The 15,083-nt window shown below is 38.3% G+C and overlaps 2 protein-coding genes across 6 annotated transcripts in view; one reads left to right on the plus strand and one right to left on the minus strand.

Moving 5' to 3' along the window:
- LOC103458956 (NACHT, LRR and PYD domains-containing protein 3-like) overlaps window positions 1–9,684 on the plus strand; it is a 19,972-nt gene extending 10,288 nt beyond the window's left edge. For both annotated transcript variants that reach the window (XM_008400110.1, XM_008400111.1), the window contains exons 3-11: window positions 2,165–2,290; window positions 3,042–3,167; window positions 3,669–3,762; window positions 3,912–4,134; window positions 4,231–6,025; window positions 7,076–7,249; window positions 7,639–7,812; window positions 8,449–8,495; window positions 8,655–9,684. In XM_008400110.1, the coding sequence (XP_008398332.1) occupies window positions 2,165–2,290; window positions 3,042–3,167; window positions 3,669–3,762; window positions 3,912–4,134; window positions 4,231–6,025; window positions 7,076–7,249; window positions 7,639–7,812; window positions 8,449–8,495; window positions 8,655–9,220 (3,325 nt within the window). In that variant the 3' untranslated portion in view covers window positions 9,221–9,684. The remainder of the gene's footprint in view (window positions 1–2,164; window positions 2,291–3,041; window positions 3,168–3,668; window positions 3,763–3,911; window positions 4,135–4,230; window positions 6,026–7,075; window positions 7,250–7,638; window positions 7,813–8,448; window positions 8,496–8,654) is intronic.
- Window positions 9,685–9,977: 293 nt separating this feature from the next.
- Window positions 9,978–15,083, minus strand: part of syne3 (spectrin repeat containing, nuclear envelope family member 3) — a 21,768-nt gene continuing 16,662 nt past the window's right edge. For all 4 annotated transcript variants that reach the window (XM_017302499.1, XM_008400112.2, XM_017302500.1 and 1 more), the window contains 7 exons: window positions 14,763–14,924; window positions 13,688–13,860; window positions 13,417–13,612; window positions 12,671–12,814; window positions 11,636–11,836; window positions 10,696–10,746; window positions 9,978–10,592 (listed from right to left, as the gene is read on the minus strand). In XM_017302499.1, the coding sequence (XP_017157988.1) occupies window positions 10,410–10,592; window positions 10,696–10,746; window positions 11,636–11,836; window positions 12,671–12,814; window positions 13,417–13,612; window positions 13,688–13,860; window positions 14,763–14,924 (1,110 nt within the window). In that variant the 3' untranslated portion in view covers window positions 9,978–10,409. The remainder of the gene's footprint in view (window positions 10,593–10,695; window positions 10,747–11,635; window positions 11,837–12,670; window positions 12,815–13,416; window positions 13,613–13,687; window positions 13,861–14,762; window positions 14,925–15,083) is intronic.

Below are 15,083 nucleotides of genomic sequence, written 5' to 3' on the forward strand. Positions count from 1 at the left end.
TGAGAAGGGAATTTTTTTTTTTTTTTATATATATATATATATATAAAAGTAATAAAGCCTACCGGGGCACAAACGAATAAAAACAGACATTGAGACATGTGGCCACAGAATGATTGGCAAGTTGTACACTATGTACACAAAGAACGTCCCCCTAACCACACACGTTTTGATGGAACGTGGGGAAGGAAGGACCGTGCAGCTCCTGTTTTCTTCAGGGAACAGAATCGACCCTTTCTCCCTAACCCTACCCTATGGAAAATCCTCGTTCAACTTCCCTTAAGTTGAAAACTAGGTAAGTTGAACTGGGAGAGGATTTTCCATTTTTGGAGGAGTGCCTGGCTGGCAGGACTTAGTTCCTGCAGAGGGTCGGAAGTTGCTTGTAATCGACATAATCCCCGTTCATTATCATGCCGATACAGCTGGAAAAGGTAAGTACATTGAGGTGGAGGGCGCCTTGGACTTTCTCTGCAACCCTCTGAAGTACCTTCTCCATCCACGCCATCCCATGGTCACGGTACTTCTCGAGGTTCCAGGAATAGCTCAAGGAACGCCGCTCCACCTCTGTGCATACTTGAAGGGTTGCTGTGGCAACCTTCGAAAGTTGCATCTTGTGCCCCTTGGACTCCAAGACGATATAGTCCCGGTTGTTCCAGAACATTTTGGGTGCGTTCACACTGCAGCCTGAAGTGACCCAATTCCGATTTTTTGGCAATTCCGATTTTTTTGCCGGGGTCGTTCACACTTGCCAGTAAATGTGACCTGTATGTGTTCTGCAGTGTAAATGGGCAAACGGCCTGAAAGTGTCCCGCATGCGCACTAGAGGGCGCAATAGCATCAGCGTTCTCAGTGTTCTGCCAACTGCCATAAAAAGAAGTAGTGCTCAAGTGTTTGCGGAAGTAAACACGGAGACTAACGGTCGAGCTTAGCTTACACATTTGAAGTTGTTATCCGGCCAGAGCAACATATTAACAACTTAATCATCATGTAGTCCGTCATGGTTGTTGTTTTTCTTCCCACTTGCGCGTATCAGGACGCAGAATAGTCAGATTTGTTGAGAATCAGTACCGTTCAGTTTGGATGAATGCGGCCAGGACGTTAGGTCGCATTTGAATCGGATACATATCGGATATGGGTCACATTCGAAAAAGAATCTGACTTGTGCTGTTCACATTGCCATGAAAAGATCGGATACAGGTCGCATTACGTCAAAAAAATCGGAATTGGGTCACTTCAGGCTGCAGTGTGAACGCACCCAAAGTCATATTTCTTGTTTAAGGATACAATCTTACCCCACATAGCTCAATCTGAAATATTTCGGCATTCTTTGTATATTACATACATTTAATACATTTGCCTGTGTAGCCGCTTCCATCCGACTCATCTGTTGCATGTACTCTGCGTTGTGTGTGTGGGTGAAGAAAGAAACCAGCAGTCGAGGACCCACGGTGTTTTGTAGCAGGAAGGAAGGTTTATTCTGTTCAAAAATAAAAATGCATTTAGCACAGCAGTTCCCAGGCTCCGGCCTCGCCACACAGACCTCTCCCCAGCACAGCTCTGCGCGAACTGGGGTAGGAATGCTCCAAAACCAACTAAAACTTGAGGTCAACAAATAATAAAGTAAAATGTCAAAACAATTAAAATAAAACTCAACAGAAATAATCTGCTCAATAGCCACAACTTTCACTGTTCAAATCAAATGCTGCGCTACACATAAAACAATTTAACAACAAAATATAACAAGTTGTGAGCTTAGTGAACATACTTTTAACAACATTTTGAATATTTTTTACACATAAACAGAAAACAACTTTATACACTTACCTCTCCCCAGCGCAGCTCAGCGCGAACTGAGGAGAGCAGCGGGAACTCACAGGATATGACGCCAAACAGGAAGCAAGAAAATAAAAGAAAAGAAAATACAATTCAGAAACTAAGACAAACAAATATACATATATAGTGACAATGGATTTGAGGTGAAATATACTTTTTTTACAGACTTGCTACACCTGGACATATTGTTTGAGGAACTATCGTTTGTTATTGATGTGCATAATTTGGATAATATTGTCTGTAGATTAATATTTTTATTTTAAGTTTTTTTAAATGTTTGCATTTTTTGGAAACTACATGTTATATGCTATGTTTTAATATTCTTTTCTATCAGGGGAGATCAAGAAAATGAATCTGAAGTTGAACATAGAGGTGACGCAAAACATGTGTCCTTCAAGAGCAACAAGTCAAATAACTTTTATATCAACTTTAACTCTGACCATCATCCTCCAACAAAGAGGTAAACTGTTTCCTAACTGTTGAAACCATATAATCTGGGTCAGTCAACTCTCAGATACAGAACAGTAAAGATTGCCAACAGTCTAGAAGCAGCTAAGCAGATTATGGACATGTGAAAATCTGGATTTGAAAGGAATTTGCATGAAAGGGTTTTATCAGAACCAGAAGGTCCTTAGTGGACAGGACAGAATACAGAACAAGAAACGGAATCCAGAAAAATTGATTCTGCACTGTGTAGTGAAATTAATTGGTTGCTGCAGACTTGAGCTATCTAAGTATTCCCCATTAATGAAAATGCATGGGAAAAGTGAGGAAGGAGTTAAAACGTAGAACACATTTGCAGTGAGACTCATGATTTGCTCTAAGTATAACTGAGTGACAGTTAATCAATGCTTCAAAAAGAACATTTGCAAATATGCTTATTTCATTAAATTGTTATATACCTAATATTTGTTCATTTTAATATTTAAATATTTATACCTAGTATATGTATGCTGTGAAAAAAAATCTAATTCCTTGTTTAAGGCACAATCTTGGCCCTCAAAGCCGATTCTAAAATATTCGGTTTTTATTTGTATTTTAGATATATTCAATATATTTGCCTGAACAGACTGTTATGAAAAACTGTCAATTGTTATTTATGTGTGTAATTTGTAATTTGTATCTGTAGATTAACATTTTTATTTGACCTTATGTTTTGCATTTTTTTGGAAACTGCGTGTGTGCTATGTTTTAATATTTTTTTACATCAGGGGAGATCAGGAAAATGAATCTGAAGTTGAACATAGACGTGAACCAAAATATGTGTCCTTCAAGAGCAACAAGTCACATAACTTTTTTATCAACTTTAACTCTGACCATCATTCTCCATCAGAGAGGTGAGATGTATGTTAATGTGTAAAGCTTTTTATTCAAACATCTTTTAAACAAATCCACATTGTTTTCAATGGCAGGACCGTGGAACAGTGGTTATCACTGTCTCCTCATATTAAGAATGCAGCAGTGTTCTTTCTGCCTGTTCTAGTGATATGTGTGTGTTGAACATTTTCCATAGTCAAAGTGAAAAGAACAAACGTTACTATAAGGTCACTGTTCCATTTTGAGGCTCATTAACTAGTCATATTTTAAAATTGTAACAGTTTAAATGTAATCTTATTTTACAAGACAAAACAGTTCATATCCAAAAATATTTCATATCAGTTTCATTCAATCAGTCATAAATGCAGAATCAATTTAAGTTTAAAATGCCAGTTGGCTGACTTTGCAGCAATCACTTATGCTTAGCAAGCTCTTTTATGTATTTGTGTGTATTCATTATATATAAGAGGAGAATAAAATTCTACCTCATTATAATAACAAATGCTTAATATTTCTAACAGAAAAAATATGTATAATGAGGACCAGAAGAATTCAGATGTTTCCGCTGATGAGTCTGTCCCGTGCTATCAAACACAGCTGGACTCCATATTTATGGTGTGTACATGTTTTGCTTCTCATCTGCTCTTATTACACTAGTATTCACACTGTAGACTAACTGTAAGACTAAGTATGTTCAACATAAATCTGCTGTTTTCCTCAATTATACCAGTCTTATGTATCATTCTAATAATACTCTGCAACAGCTACTGCAGGAAAACATCATCATTTTTGTAAAGAATGAGATGAAGAATATCCAAAAGGTTTTGACATCAGAAAACTCAGAATGCTTAAAGAATCAGAGTGATGATGAGAACATGGTGGGTCACGATGAAGAACAGTGGAAAAACAAGGAGGCCTTATATAATATCATACTGCACTTCATGAGGAAGATGGAGCAGGGGGAGCTGGCTGACAACCTGCAGAGAAGTAAAAGGATTTATGTAAAGATTTACCATATTGAATAAATAATAGGTTTATATGTTAAACTGACACTTTTGATATCTGATTTAATTTGTATTTTAGAATTTTCTGGCACAATTCTCCAACGCAACCTTAAATCATCTCTGAAGAAGAAGTTCCAGTGTGTGTTTGAGGGGATTGCTAAAGCAGGAAACCCAACTTTTCTAAATCAGATCTACACTGAGCTCTACATCACAGAGGGAGGAAGTAGAGAGGTCAATATAGAACATGAAGTCAGACAGATTGAAACAGTGTCCAGGAAGCCACAAAAATCAGAAACAACAATCAGACAAGAAGATATTTTTAAACTCCCACCTGGAAGAGTTGAACCAATCAGAACAGTGATGACACAGGGAGTGGCTGGCATTGGGAAAACAGTCCTAACACAGAAGTTTGCGCTCGACTGGGCTGAAGATAAAACAAACCAGGATGTCCAGTTTATATTTCCATTCACATTCAGAGAGTTAAATCTGCTGAAGGACAAAAACTTCAGCCTGGTGGAACTTGTTCATCACTTCTTTACTGAAACTAAACAAATCAGCCAGTTGGAACCTCTCCAGGTTCTGTTTGTCCTTGATGGCCTGGATGAGTGTCGACTTTCTCTGGACTTTCTCAACAAGGAGATCCTGACTGATGTCACACAGTCTGCCTCAGTGGATGTTCTGCTGACAAACCTTATCAGGGGGAAACTGCTTCCTTCTGCCCGCCTCTGGATAACTACAAGACCTGCAGCAGCCAGTCAGATCCCTCCTGAGTGCATTGGCATGGTAACAGAGGTCAGAGGGTTCAGTGACCCACAGAAAGAGGAGTACTTCAGGAAGAGGTTCAGAGATGAGGAGCAGGCCAAGAGGATCATCACCCACATTAAGACATCACAGAGTCTCCACATCATGTGCCACATCCCAGTCTTCTGCTGGATCACTGCTACAGTTCTGGAGGATGTGTTGGAGACCAAAGAGGGAGGAGAGCTGCCCAGCACCCTGACTGAGATGTACATCCACTTTTTAGTGGTTCAGACCAAGGTTAAGAAAGTCAAGTTTGATGGAGGAGCTGAGACAGATTCACACTGGAGTTCAGAGAGCAGAAAAATAATTAAGTCTCTGGGAAAACTGGCTTTTGATCARCTGCAGAAAGGAAACCTGATCTTCTATGAAGCAGACCTTGCAGCATGTGGCATAGAAATCAGAGCAGCCTCCGTGTACTCAGGAGTTTTCACAGAGATATTTAAGGAAGAGAAAGGGCTGTACCAGGACAAGGTGTTCTGCTTTGTACATCTGAGTGTTCAGGAGTTTCTAGCTGCTCTTCATGTTCATCTGACCTTCATCAACTCTGGTGTCAACCTGATGAGAAAGAATCACAGCACCTCGCTTTGGTCTAAGTTAGTTAACAAACCTCATTTAGAATATCTTCACCAGAGTGCAATCGACCAGGCCTTACAGAGTCCAAATGGACATCTCGACTTGTTCCTCCGCTTTCTTCAGGGCCTTTCTCTGCAGACCAATCAAGCTCTCTTGACAGGCCTGCTGTCACAGGCAGGAAGTAATCCACTAGCCAACCATGAAACCATCAACTATATCAAGGAGAAAATCAAAGAAAATCTGTCTGCAGAGAAAAGCATCAATCTGTTTCACTGTCTGAATGAACTGAACGATCGTTCTCTAGTGGAGGACATCCAACAGTCCCTGAGCTCTGGGAGTCTCTCCACAGATAATCTGTCTCCTGCTCAGTGGTCAGCTCTGGTCTTCATCTTACTGTCTTCGGGAAAAGATCTGGATGTGTTTGACCTGAAGAAATATTCTGCTTCTGATGAGGTTCTTCTGAAGATGTTGCCAGTGGTCAATGCCTCTGATAAAGCTTTGTGAGTACAGTACTGAGGATTATCAAATATTACCAGTTTCTATTCAGCTTAATTAACTTTAATAATAGCACAAATTAGAACCATCCTATTAAATCTACTCACAACAGCAAAATGCAGTTGATCCTAACAGGACATTTAAATAAAAAAAGTTTGCCATCTAAAAGCAGCCAGACGATTGCTTTGAGTCTTGAGAGTTAGCACTCACTGATCAAGACATTAAGTCAATGGAGAGAAACTATTACATTTTCAGAGGAAAAATTGTACAATGAAACCAATATCAGTCTATACAACACCATCTGCTATAACAGAGGCTTTATAGAACAAGACAAAAATGCAGAACAAAACAGTGGTCTTAAAATAACTCATTGGAGGCAATAACAAAGGGAAACTAAGTGTTTTGCAATCCTGAATAAATGGTTAAAGTATCAATAGAATACAGTTAATGAAAATGAAAGGTGGTCAGTATGGTCTTCAACATTTTCTTACAGTCTCCTTATAGTAACTACAGGGGCAGCTTTGTTTGAAAAACATTAAGCTAACAGAGAGTGGTTCCACAAAGAGCTGTCAGATAACCGGAAGGCCTTCCTCCCATTCTAATTTTAGAAATTAAGATTCAATAGTAAACCTGCAGTTTGAAAGACAGGGCATTGTTGGGAAAAACTTGGTATTTAATACAAGACGTAAAAAAAAAAAAAATTACGTCCTGTATTGAACGGGGATTACTGTACTAGCTCTACCGTAAATGCAGTAGAGCATTTACGGTAGAGCTAGTACCGTAAATGCTCTATAGTTGTTTTCTATAGTAACAACTACTATAGAAAACATATCTTAACTTGAAAATTGTGTTGTAGATATAATATGTAGAGAAGGTTAGGAATAACCTGTTTATGTCACTGAAGTTAAAATAACTTCAATCTGATTAAACATTATTACAAAATAAATGTTAAGAAATTAGATACTATGCATAAAACATAGTTGTTTTTTAAACGCTTGTGAATGAACTTTGTCAAAGCTGTTTTTGCTTCACTTTAACTGTTATGTTTCTTTTAGGCTGAGTGGCTGTACTCTCACAGAGACAAGCTGTGAAGCTTTGTCCTCACTTATTAGCTCCCAGTCCTCCAGTCTCAGAGAGCTGGACCTAAGTAACAACGACCTGAAGGACTCAGGAGTGATGCTTATATCTGCTGGACTGAAGAATCCTAGCTGCAAACTTGAAATTCTCAGGTCAGTCATCAGTGATGCTTTCTTACAAATGTTACACCCGCTGGGCTTAAGTCCGTTCTAAAAATTATTGTCACATTTTGAATTTTTATTTCCCTTTTCCCCTCTATGAATAACAATTTACACAATATTATTTACGTTCTAGATTCACTGAGGCTAAAAGACCAAAGTTTATCTTATTCCTTGCAACCCTAAAAGCCGCCATTCCTTGTACTGGATGTCACTTATTCCAGCTGCATTAAAGTATCATTGAATCAATATATTTTCAGTTTATTGTGTTGTTTCAGCAGAATTTACCAACAAAGCATGTTTTGCTCTTCTATTGTTTCCAAAAGTATAATGGAAAATAACTTAGGCTTTGAATGAAATGGCTCTGTATCGTGTGTCTGCAGCCTGTCGGGCTGTTTGATCACAGAAGAAGTCTGTTCTTCTCTGGCATCAGCACTGAGCTCCAGCAACTCTCATCTCAAAGAGCTGGATCTGAGGTACAATAATCCAGGAGACTCAGGAGTGAGGGAACTGTCAGCTGTACTGAAAGATCCACATTGGAAACTCGAGACACTCAGGTAAGGAGAAACACTCAACAGTAATATCTGTCTGTCTGAGAGAAAAAGAAGATCTAAGATTATGTATGTTATATCGAACAAGACTTGTTCGCAGGATTAGTACCTTGTTGAAAAATAACCTTTAAGCAGTTGTTAAACACACTTCAGTAAGCCTAGATTTTGGTATTTAAAAAATTTTCTTTCTATTCGTCTCATGTGTCATTTTTGGATTAGCTGTATGCAAAAGAAGATTAACATCAGACGTAACTGATGTTAAATTTATAAGAAATGTTTCTAGCAGTTTCACAAGCTGCATTTAGATACAACTGGTACACCAGGTTTTCTAAATGCCAAACAACTCAAATGTCATTAAAGAATGTTTAACTTATGCATGTAGGGTCCAAATAATGAACCTTCAAAACCACAGTGTATTGTTCCGTTGTCATATTTATCTCCATGTAAACTAGTTAGAGAAGCTGAATAAAAACAATCAAACTTCACTGTCAACAATGAGTTCAAACTGAGCTGGAATGCCCCCATGACAAGAGGTATTGGACTGTTCCTCTGACAGCAGAGAAATCTTTTAGATATTTATGCCATTTCTATGTTTTCATGCTGAAACTAGAGACTGATGGTCTGACCTCCTCCTCCTTTCAGGTGGGAGCCTGCTGGAGATGAGTGGTTGACACCAGGTCTGAGGAAATGTAAGTGTACTTTAAATTTGATTAAAAGCATACTTACATTTTGTACTTAAAAAGCAGCACTTGGTGAACCATCTTCACAGTTTTACATCTCCAGAAGTCATCTTGTTTTGAGGTGTCAGTAAATGATCCTTAATTGTGTTCATTCATTCTCTCCATCAGATTCCTGTCAACTCACAATCGATACAAACACTGTACACCAAGAACTTCAACTCTCTAAAAACAACAAGAATGTGGAAAAGGTGGAGGTGAAAAATGCATATCCTGATCATCCAGACAGATTTGAAGGTCTCTGGCCTCAGCTTCTGTGTTCAGAAGGTCTGAGTGGTCGTTGTTACTGGGAAGTCAAGTGGAGTGGGACTGTTTTTGTATCATTGAGTTACAGAAGCACTGAAAGGAAAGAAAACAATGAAAACTCTGCATTTGGATGGAATGATGAGTCCTGGAGTCTGGAGTGTTCTGATCGTCATGGTTATTCTGTCTGGCACAATAACAAGAAGACATGCATCTCATCTTCATCCCCACATGCTTTATTATCCTTCATGACCTCCTCCTTCTCTGTATCTAAGAAAGTAGGAGTGTATGTGGACTGTGATGCTGGGATCCTGTCATTCTACAAAGTGTTATCTGGAAAACTGACCCACCTTCATACCTTCAACACCACATTAAAGGAAACTCTTTATCCTGGATTTACAGTCTGGCCTGGATCCTCAGTGTGTCTTTGTTAAGAACAAAAAATCTCCACTTTCCTTAATTTCTCAAATCATTTCCAAAACTATTTGTACAAAAAGCAAAATAACATGAATTGCCTGCAAAAGTCATTTCTCAAAATCCTTAGTTCATCTTTCAAAGATCAGTGCCTGACTGACATGTCCTTGTTTCATTTGTACAAATAAGACATGATTATAACTGCAGGTATAACTGTGTATTCTGTAATACAAGTGCTATAAATTGTAATTGTGAGAGATCAATGGCATGAAACTCGACTACATCTAGATTTTGTTGAATAAAAAGTATAATTCCTCTGTCACAACATGTTTACACGCATCATTACTTTTTGGTTTTTCTTTGTTGCTTTTTTGTGTAATAAGATATTTTTGAAATATAAATATTTGCTCTGCTTGAAACTGATGTTTGACCTTGAATGACTATTTGAACATGTTTGGTAGGATGATGGTTCTCTTACACTCCATGGTCCATTTTTTGTTTTAGATAGAAATGTGATATTAATTTACTTTATTAATTTGTTTTATTAATTTACATTAAAACAACATATTCTCCAAAAACAGATCAAATCTCTTCTCACGCGCTCTATTGAAGCAGACATGAGCTAAAGTCTTACATTTTTGTTCAGAAAATAATAGCTTGAAGAAACTCTGATGATACCGATTAGAAAACTGATATTTCTCCTACTGTACACAGGTAAATTTTAGAAACAGAAAAAGAACATCTCAGGTTGCTATCACAATAAAAGTCAGTCAGAAACAAATGATCTGAATATTTATTCATGTCTGAATCAGAAACGTTAAATAAACAATGGAGAAACATAAAACCTTATGCTGGTACAGAATATTATAAAACACAAAAGAATTAAAACTTCATCGTATGTTATGTTACATAAAGGGTCACATGGCTGATGTGTCGCACTGTGATGAACTGCTGAATCACAGGATGAACCCATCAGGGCTCAGTGTGGTGGCACTGCAGACTAAATGGCATCTTAACATGATCACCTGCAGGCAGGTGAGCTGTGGTGGGCGTGTCCAGCCTGACATGGAGTTACCCTGCTGCAGGCTGAATCAGGATAAGTTTGGTATTAAAGTAAAATCAAGAGCAAACAGCAAAACACTGCAGAGTCTTCATGCTGACTGAAGGTGGAGTTCGGGTTGGAGTTTGGGTCGGTCACTGTCCTGGTTCTCATGTGGGAGGAGGCCCGTCGTAGCGCAGCATGAGGTTGAAGGATCGGGCGAAGTTGTTGGAGAGAGAGCAGCTGTTTCCATCGTCCATGAGGGGCAGCAGGAAGGCGAGGAGCAGCAGAGCGAGGAAGAGGAGCCACAAAAGAAGAGCCAAACGGCAAATCCTGTACAGCAGCCCACATTTCTGAAAACATAGAGAAGATGGAGCAGAACAACATGAAGCAGTGATGAGATGATGTGTTTAGATGTTTAAGTAACATAGGAGGGTGTTACCACGGTAACATTACCTTTCCTGTTCTTCTTTCAGAGATTGTCCCCTTTACATCTTCTGCACCTCTCTGCAGAGAGAAAGAACATCAAGTATTATATTGTTAATCTAGACTCCATGACTCAGAAACAACACAAACCAATTCTGACCAAACTGTCTGCAGAAGACTCACTGTTGCACTGCAAACCTGGGAGTTTACTGTTCAGAACAGGAAATATCTCCAATACTGGGGTGGGCATTTATTTGATCTTTTTTCTTGTTAAATTTCTTATCATGGTAGGTATTTTTGATTTATTGTAAGAAAAATTTAAATTGATGATGTCTAAGGACTCCCAAAACTTATTGTCGAGATTGATTTTTTTAGTACTTTTTTCCACAGTTTGTTCCATGAAAATCTCAATAAATACCAATAAATTAAAAAAAAAATGTAAATATAGTTACTGTGTGCAGTTTAACTATACAAATCACACTTCTTTATGTGACTGGTGTCCTAGAGAAGTGTATTATAAACAGGAATGAGCAGTATTTGTATTTGCGGGGCCATAACTGCAGCCATGCAATTACCCAAAGTAATTAATAGTTCTTAATGTCATTTTTATCATTATCACAATCGTACCACAAAATGATGATAAAATTTTATGTCCATATTCATAAATTTCACTAATAAAGTCTGAATAAAACCTCCCTGTAGCAGCAGAAGTAAGCCTGCACTGCCCCCTGGTGGTGCACAAACAGTGCACCAACAGCTGAAGCCCTTTCTACCAACAAAACATAAAAGTAACAATTGTAATATAATATCACTGCTGGGCATCATAAGATACAAAATGTTTTACTTTTTGCTACAAAACTGAATTGATTTGATGTGAATTTGACCTGATTTATATTCTAAATAAACAGTTCTGTTGTGAAAACTGACATTTAAGGTGTTTTGGAGTTATAAATAAATAAACTGAACTGACCATAAGCTCCAGTTCCTTTCTCTCCTTGAGTCCTGGTTTAGTCATAATGAGGCTGTTCTCCACTTCCTTCAGCTTGGACTTGTAGAGGGTCCAGCGGTACCGGAGGTCCTCCAGACTTTCATCCTCACCCTGACGGCTCTGAGTCTGCTGGAGCAACAGCTGAAACATCTGCTGACCTTCAGGGAGTCTGGATATCAAAGCCTGTAGCAGAAGAGTTAATTACATAACATTAGTCATTAGAGTATAATTAACATATTAATATGATTACAAAAATGCTAAACATAACATGCAGCCTGGACAAAGCACTTATATCTGTGTATAAATGTGAGTCTGAATGGAAATGTCCTTTAGGATTCTGTAAATATGAGCTGCAACATGTTTGAACATTTCCAAAACATCAAGCTAAAAACTGAGATAACAAAAGAGGTTGGAATTAAATTATGGAAAGATGAAAGCATAAACTTAGCAAAGTTCATTAAAAAAATGATAAGGAAGAAAATATGTGATGGTTTCAAGGATGAATAACTTCAAATTTTGTTGTAGCCGTTTTAGTTTTGTAGTGGTTTCTTTCCTTTTATGCTTCTGTTTAGTGATTTTTACATAGACAAATATTTATATTTTGAGATATTTATGTATTGTAATGATGTATAAAGTGGTACATTAGTGGCAGGCATAAATATAAGCCTTGTGCATCTGCCTGCACCTTTTCTAGCACCTTTTAAAATAGTTGCAGTATTTTGAAGTATGGGTGACAAATTATTTGATGACTGACTGAATAAATAAGCATAAAAATAAATAAAATTGTATTTTACATATATTATTGCATTTTTAGCATGTTAATATAATACTACTTACATGTTTAACATGTTAACATGTGAACAATTATGGTTAGCAATACGAATATATGATCAATATGTGATTATGTTGTCAATATTTGATCATACATAATTGACATAATTAGATATGTTATAATTATGTTCTAATTAAGACACATTTCAGCCTTTTTAAAGATTTCTCTTCATGTCAGCCTGTTACCTGCAGGTTTCCCCGTCGGGTCTGGATCTCCTTGGCACTGAGGGAACTCTTACTGGTTCTGGTTATCTTCATCAGAACTTCATTCTCTCTAGACAGCCAGGCCTCAAACTCACTCCAGTTTATTTGGTTGAGTCCTCTGCGGCCCTGCAACAACCAAACACAACCTGGGTCAGAACCAGAGCTGCTACTTCAAGTTCTCTGCCAGAGGAGCGTTGTTAACTCCGTCATAGATGGAAAAATGATCCAAACAGATCCGATTAAATCCACTGAAACCTCAACAATAAAATCAGAAGAGGTGAGAAAATCTGTACTAATGTTTTTCACTTCCGATACTGATACAGATATAGGAGGTTCAGTACCGGCCCATACTATCCGAAACAAAAAAACAATGCAGAACTGACTTTTGTTTTTAAACACATGTCAAAACACAACTTTAATGTGTTTATATAGAAGTATAACAGCCAATGTAAAATAAGTAAGAAAGAGATAAAACGCTTTAAGTCAATTCAGCACCGTCTTTTCTGTATCGGAATATTTACCAAACCTCAGATATCTGTATTGGTATCGGAAGGGAAAAAAGTGGATCGGTGCGTCTATAACCCTGTGTTTGTAATGACATTCAAACTTTTGTTCCAGAATTTTAAGGCATTATTAAGAAAACTTCAGTGGTTCTGAAATGTTCTATAGAGCCAGTGAGGAATAATCAGACCAATATTATTTGACAGAGACAAAAGAAAAATGTTTACCCTGCTATCATCTTCTCCTGAAGACGAAGTCGTCGCCTCGTTTCCTTCTCTTCCTCCTGTGACCCTCCTTTTGGGTCCGTCTGTCTGACAGAAACCAGGTGGATCCACTACATGCGTTACTGAGCCTGGTTCTGATCCCAACCGTCCAAAGCTCTCTGCTGATCCAGAGTGAATCTCAGTGGAGCCGCCCTGCATTCTGACAGAACAAAAACACTCAGTCTGATGCCGAGCAGAACCAGATCAGAACCAGGGTTTGGGTTGAATCAGTTACCTGTTCAGATTCAGGCTCAGTGTGAACAGGTCGTTCCAGCGCTGCCTCAGCCGCTCCATGTCCTTCCGAATGTGGACCTGGCCGTCCGTTGAGGTTCTCCTCAGAACCTTCCCACCCTGAGCCTCGATCTGCTGCAGGTGGACCTCCTTCTCTGGGAATTCACCGAGGAGCTTCTGAGGAGAAACATGGAGGAGAGAGGAGTTTTCATCAGGAAGAACCATCTCCACCCTGCTGAGGTTATTTCTACAGGAAAGGAAAAAGGACACTGAAAAACAAAATAAGTCTGACTTTAATCTCAAAATCCCATTGCAAGAGTTGGATTTGTAAGGGAATGCAAAGCAAATTAATTTGTATAGCACATTTCAAGCTCAATAATTTAAAGATAATTTAAAGTGCTTTCCAGAAAAATCAAGAGTAAGAGTTTAAAAACAGAGATTAAAAACACATGAATAAATAAATTAAACAAGAAAAAATAAATATTATAGTATGTAATGAATGTAGAAAATTAACTTTTTAATTCTTAATTTATTGAATTTAACCATGACTATTGAGTTTGTGAGGCATCCAGGAGAGAAAATGCTCACAGGTGTAAGATATTTTATGTTTTAAAACATTGTTTTTCCTTTAAAAACTTCAAATAATCTGAGATAATACTCGCAGTATCGTTGACTGACTGTTACAACATTCAGATGTTTAAATGTTAAACTGAGCTGAAGCCTCAAAGAAAATATCTGACCGATTATTGGAGACTCTATAAAACATCACTGCTGGACTTTAACTCAAATTCTTCCATCATAAAAACTGCATGTCAGAAATTCTCAGAGTTCATTATGTTGGGTTGGAGTAGCTGTGCCGTTACCGTGGTTACCAAATACTTTTGTTTCTGAGAGGTCAGAAAGTGAACCATGCTGCACAGCTGAGATCCAAACACAGAACTGGATCAAAGCAGGTTCTGACCAAACCTTTAAGGTCCAGTTATCAGACTAAACCGGTCAGAACCCTCAGGTTCTGGGGATCAGTTTAGCTCAGAAACATGCGCCTCTCTCTCTCCTTCAGAACCGATCAGAAAACTGACCTGGGCTTCGGGTCGGCGCCCCTCCACACTCCATCCTCCCGTCGGGCTGCAGAACGAATCCAGCTTCTGCCTCATGACCATAATCCATTTCTCCATGTTAAGAAGGTCGCCATGGAAACACTCATGGTCCGAGACGATGTCATCACAGTCCCGAACTTTGACCTGGACAAGAAGGAAACATCAGATCTGATTTGTTCACCTGTTTTCAGAAAGAAAGAAACGAAGGAAAAGAAAAAAACAGAAGGAAGGACGAGTGGCTGAATGGAAGGATGGAAAGAAGGAAGCGAGGAAAGAAAATAGAAAGGAAAAAAATCAAAAGAA

The sequence above is a fragment of the Poecilia reticulata genome, linkage group LG22 (assembly GCF_000633615.1).
Source record: "Poecilia reticulata strain Guanapo linkage group LG22, Guppy_female_1.0+MT, whole genome shotgun sequence".
In the NCBI taxonomy this organism is placed as follows: Eukaryota; Metazoa; Chordata; class Actinopteri; order Cyprinodontiformes; family Poeciliidae; genus Poecilia; species Poecilia reticulata.